Here is a 5,911-nt window from a genome sequence, read left to right as displayed (position 1 = left end):
TTCAAACTTCTATTAAAAATATGGATTCTTCAAATAATGGTACATGGAAAAATTGAAATACTTCAAATTTCAACACAAGCCAGGGCTTTAGTGATGATTGAATTGGCATTTGCCATGGTTTGTTCCTCCTTCATTAAGTATCAATTTTGGAGATGATCGTTTCATTTATAGGGAATTAACTATTTATTTGTGCAAAAAGTCAAATAATGTGTGATTATTTATGTTTAAGTTATGTTAAAGATCGATTTGTTATTAAACCAAGATAGGCATTACACAAATAAAACGTTCAAGCTATATTAGAACAACGATACAAAAAAACTAAATAAATAAAGAACGAACAAACAATCACAATTTATAAATTCATATTACATGGGATAGTACTTGCCCTTTGAGTGACTTCCTTTCATAGAAAAGTTAAATTTACAAGATGTATTGGACATAAGCATAATGTACTAAACATTTCCTACTAAACAGCTTTGAGTGAGACTAGAAGCAGGAGAAAAAACGCTCATTGCATCATATCTGTTAGAAATTTTAATGACTACAGCGCCTGCCCTTAAAGAGATGTAGAGGTAGTGGAATCTCATGCCAAACGATTCAGCAGCCTAGAAAATATTTTAACCAAAGACCTTCGGACGCCAACCAGCAATGACATCCTCAGGCAGGGCACGAGTTTTTGCAAATGATTCTCTTGAAAATATGCTCTGATACAATGTCAGCAATCATAATTAAGACATTGAAGCCAGCAATAAAACAAATGAGTAAAGCTTCAGTTACATTAAGAAACAGATTCAACGATAATATTGTAAGTTAATCCAAACGTTAAGGTATTTCCACTTCAGTCCTAAGCTTTCTATTCAATTATGATTCCATGAAGTAAAGTGGGATGAAAAGATTTGAACTTCAATCTTACACATTCCAATATCATATTGCAGGCTGTTAGACACAACTATTCAATAAACATGAAGCTACAAACTAGAATTCAGTCCTCAGTAGTTGTAAAATTTTTGGATAATGTGTATACAGGTCCTGTTCTAAATGCTAGTGAAGGCAACATCTCAAATATGCAGTTTCATAATGAATTACAGCATATCTAATAGAAACTATGGTCCCACTATGGTGTTGTGTTTAAAGACTTTTGCACTGTCTTTAGAAAACTATTTCGTTGAAAACTTAGTTCTCTTACTTTGACAACAGTCGAAGTTTTCATTCTTTGAACAACATGGGTGGATGAATAGTTGTTTCAACTTTCAAGTGCATCGTTACATTGTATTTTAAAATGTGTTCCGATTAGCTTATAAAAATGGCTCTAAACAACAGTTGTCAAAAGCTTTAAGCATGATGAAAATCATGGGCCACGAATCACAGTTAAGCTAAAAGTTCAGTTGTACCTTCATGTAAGACTTAACGTAAGGTAGACTGTCTGGAACAGACCAGTTCTTATAGTGACCCAATGCTATTTCTAGATGGTACAACTTTGGACCAAGTGACAGGTCTGCAGCAGAAATCTCTTTTCCATTGATAAAAGGACCCTTTTCAAAAGAGAGAGATAAAATGGTAAGTTAGAAAAGAGCATATGATATTTACTTATTTTCATGCATCACCACTCGTGCTGGGGAGAGATTGGTAATGACACTGTTTTAAAAGATTTTTGAAGCTTGCACCTTGAGGCGCACCTTCAAGATAGACTCTCATTTTTAACCTCGAGTCTTACAAGCTTTTTGGATCACACAAGGCTTAAACCTATATGAAAACGCATGCTTCAAGTCTGTATGGATCATGAGAAGAATAATTACTCATTTGCCACGTTTTTCAATAATATAAAACTCTTCTATGTATTCAATGCCACTACACCACAAATGGTTAATTTAGCCCATTACTATTTCTATTACCAAAGCTTAAGAAAACATTGATAACAAAAATTAAAGAGTAAGTTGTTATTTAATTTATATGGAGGCATATTCAACTAATAGGAATGCTATTAGGGTGTTATTACTTCTTAGAGTATTAAGGGTATACTAGTGATTTACTAGGGAGTTTGTGATGCTCATTGGTTATAAATAGAGGGTGAGGGGAATGAAGGAAAGAAATACTTTGGTCAGAGAATTACGGCTTAAGAGGGATCTCAAGAGGTGATGATCCAAGTTATTCAAATTAGAGACACTTCCACATGTCCCAGAGCCTGCCAGTGGTGATGTGAGATAATGATGAATGCATTTAGCACTTTATGTTTCCTCTTTAACCAAATATATGGGGATAAAATTTAGTACAGATTATTTACTAAGAATGCAGTTAACATTCTGTGAATCATTCTTTGTGTTCATCCTCAGTATGGTATGATATTTGATTTAAAAAGAAAGATACAGAAAAAAAAAGGTCTTACATTCTCTTTGATGTGATCACTGAAAGAACTTAGCTCGCTAAGCAATGCTTGTTCTGTTCCATCATCAGGATCCTTGCTCTTTAGAAAAGCAATAAATGTGGAGAATATCTTTGATCCTCTGTAGGAAAAATATTATAATAGCAGCCAGTAAATATATTAATTATTTGATAAATTTGGAGATGAAATATAAAACATATCATGAACAAAATTCTCATCTTTGTATTAAACAGTTATTGAATAAATTCCACACACTAACCAAAGACAAGGAAATATGAGATGCCAAAAGGAGAAATCGAATCTTCGAAAAACTCTCATTCAACTCAAATCTGTGAATAAAGAAATTCTTTTTCATTTAAAAAAACATACATAGAGGCTTTCAGCCTCATGTCATATTTGAAGATTCTTACTTTCAAAGACTGTTTTCTGTTCCTTTATAATTAAAACACGACTTCTCTTTGATAATACAGTATTATTTGCTGTTGCTTCATCCTTGAAACACTGTTTTGAAAGTAAAGTTGTATTTTCTTTTATTTTTCAAACTGATAATCAACAAAAAAAGAAAACACGTGAAAATGTAAGATATATGTCTCGTTTGATAACCATTTGTCTTTTAAAATTAAGCTTGCTAACACTACTTCTATCTATGTGTTACTTTGTTTTGAAGTCTACTTTTTGAAGGTGTTTTCAAAATCCAAGTCAAGTTTTGAAAACTAAAAAAAGTAAATTTTAAAAACTTACTTTTGCGAATTTGGTTAAGAATTCAAATGTTTATTTGGAAAGATGAAAACCATGGTCATGGAATTGTGAGAAAATAAACACAATTTTCAAAACTCAAATGGTTATCAAATGGTGTCTTAAAGATTTTGTTTTCTTTTTTATTTTGTTTGAATGTTGCAGCTTACAAAGTATCATCAAAATCTCACATTAACCTTACAGAACTATAATATGAACACCAGTTTATATGTTGATGAACATGTTTGGATGGTATATAGCATACACATTGAACGCTCACAAGTTAAACTATTAGTATAATTCTGTCATATAACTGAACTTACAATTCCTTCCCTTGGTGTTCTCTTTCCAATCTTTTATAGACTATTCAATTCATGTCATTGTTAAAGATGCGTGCTTTGTTTATTCTTCTTCTTTAGTTAGCCTGTATTCTATTGCTAAGTGTTTGCATTGTACTTGATTTCATCTCTTGTTGGTTATTTCTGTTTCGTCTCCATTATTGTATTTTGAGCATTAGTCTTATTTCATTATTTCAATGAAGAGGATTGTTTCTGTTTAGAGAAAAAAAAAAAAAAAAAGAACTTACAACCACTAGAAAATTTCAAAATTGAAGCAATTATAGAACATAGAACATACACTGAAGATTTGTCAGGAGGGGTTGCTAAAGGTGGATTTGGATACTTCTCTTCCAGTGTTTGTGTTATAACATCTGAATCTGCAACCCACTGCTCATCAAATTTAACAACAGGAACTTTGCCCTCTGAATTTATTCTTAAGAACCTGGACTCAAACAAAGTAATTCAAATAAGAGAAACAGACAATCAGATAAGAAGTTCAAAGACTTGCACACTTGAAAGGCATAAATTTAGAACTTCCTCTGTTTATAAAAAAAAAAAAAAAAAAAAGATTTCTAGTATATCAAATGATTCATATCAAACTATTTATACAAAAACTATTTTTTCACAAAGAGAGAGATCAAATTAGAGAATCACCATTCTGGCTTGTTCGACAGGTCTACCAACTTTAAGTCATAGGGTAGATGTTTTTCCTCCAAAGTCAGTAATACCCTTTGACAAAAAGGGCCTGCAAAGAATGGAAATATTTCATAACTAAGACCAAATTAGGTCATATACTAATACATCAAACTCATGCGCTTCACGTATGACTGCTAGGATTGTCATTAGAATAAGAAATGTTATTAGGGTATTATGGGGTAATTCGCCATAGTCAAGAACTTGGTTATAAGTGAAGAGATGAAGATGGGCCTTGAAAAAGTTTGGTTGGTTTAGGCTTGATTATGGTTGGGAGTGATTTTTGAAATTGCTTATTCTAATGAAATTGCTTATTTTTTAAATTGATTAGATGAAGATAGTCACTTTTGTCATATTTAGAATCATTCCCAAACATGTCTTTCTTTAATCCTTCAAAATCAATTTTTCTAATACAACAACTTGAGGATGGGTGATTGAATCTCCGACCTTAAGGGAAGGAGTGCATGTCAATTATCATTGAGCTAAGTTCACTCTAGACTTTCAAAATTAATTTAATGTTCACATTTTTAAAGTGATATTCATACCATCAAAATTGATTTTGAAGGATTAAAAGCAAACTTTGGAGTGATTTTAACCATTTCAAAATCACTCTCAAACAAGTGAGAGGGTTCAAGCAACTCAAATAACTTGAAAATTATCTTTCGCCCTTCCCTTCGCGAGGAATATATTTCTCTGGTTTCAATCAATGTCACACTCACATGGTTCTAAAAGGACCAACTGATGTTAAATGCGTAGAAAATTCGACAATTCTCACGTTCTGTGAAAGGCATTCCACCATATTATCGTCATTTCTGAAAACACACATTAATTCCAACCAGGAAATAAAGAAAACCAACAAACTTTTAGGAAGCTAACTTGATCTTACTTAACACAAAAACATAGAGCAGAAAAGACAAGAAATGAAGAGAAGAAATTACAGTCGCCGAGCTTGTTGGGTACGGTAATGGAAGCTTTGACGCAGGCTTCAAGAGGGGTAACGGACATGGAAACAGAGAGAGATCGTCTAGGTCCAGAGCGCCTGAAGGAGAATGAAGAATGGTGAAAAGGATAAAGCGAGCAATTGGAACGAAGGTGGGAATTAAAACCCATATGGCGCTTGATGGAGGAGGAAAGAACAGAAGCTGCTGGTTGAATTCTGGAGCCCGACATTAGCGTCGCCATTGGAGTGAAGTTCTAGTTCTTTCTTATCTTTGAATTCTTGCAATGGAGACGGATTTGCTAGTGATCGTGTGATAGAAAGAAGGGGGTTTTTGGGTTGGAGATGAGGTTTGTGTTTCCGCGATAGAACAAATGGCGAATGGATGCCGTTGGAAAATGTACACGAACGATTCTTTGCCTCCAAAGTGAGAAAACAATTTTGGGGAAATTGCAGGATGGCTCAATTTTTGTCCCAAATTCGTATTTGCCCCATTTGTTTTAAAAAATAATGACAATTTGCTTTCTCTTGACATTATGGACCATTCCAATTATCTTATTGGTTGTCTTGCTCTCACTCTTGACTGTCCAATCTCACTCGTTATTTCGGATTCTCGCTCCTATTGTTTTGTTTATTCTTTACATGATAATCATGTCAATGTACGTATGCGCAAATTATGTCAATTTCATCTAACAATCGTAACTGTGAATCAGACCCTATCTATTTAAAAATCTTTGCTTTAAACCCCAAAATTTTGGTTGTAACAATATTTTCTTCAAAGTTGTTTCCTTCCATGGTGTTTTAGGGTTTTGAAGCTGCAACTAGGTG

General features: G+C 33.2%; 1 protein-coding gene across 1 annotated transcript; it reads right to left on the bottom strand.

Moving 5' to 3' along the window:
- Positions 1-296: 296 nt before the first annotated feature.
- LOC150038492 (glutathione S-transferase DHAR3, chloroplastic-like) lies at positions 297-5,613 on the bottom strand. The gene is made up of 6 exons (XM_090315959.1): positions 5,085-5,613; positions 4,108-4,198; positions 3,752-3,895; positions 2,384-2,501; positions 1,392-1,532; positions 297-704 (listed from the first exon to the last, which is right to left on the bottom strand). Exons 1-6 carry the CDS (start codon positions 5,326-5,328, stop codon positions 618-620), a joined length of 825 nt encoding a protein of 274 aa, XP_090172085.1. The 5' UTR covers positions 5,329-5,613; the 3' UTR covers positions 297-617.
- Between the last annotated feature and the right edge of the window lie 298 nt (positions 5,614-5,911).

Source organism: Benincasa hispida, chromosome 1 (genome assembly GCF_027475165.1).
Source record: "Benincasa hispida cultivar pf3 chromosome 1, pf3_genome.v1.1, whole genome shotgun sequence".
NCBI classification, from domain to species: Eukaryota; Viridiplantae; Streptophyta; class Magnoliopsida; order Cucurbitales; family Cucurbitaceae; genus Benincasa; species Benincasa hispida.
This window is presented reverse-complemented; position numbering and strand designations above follow the sequence as displayed.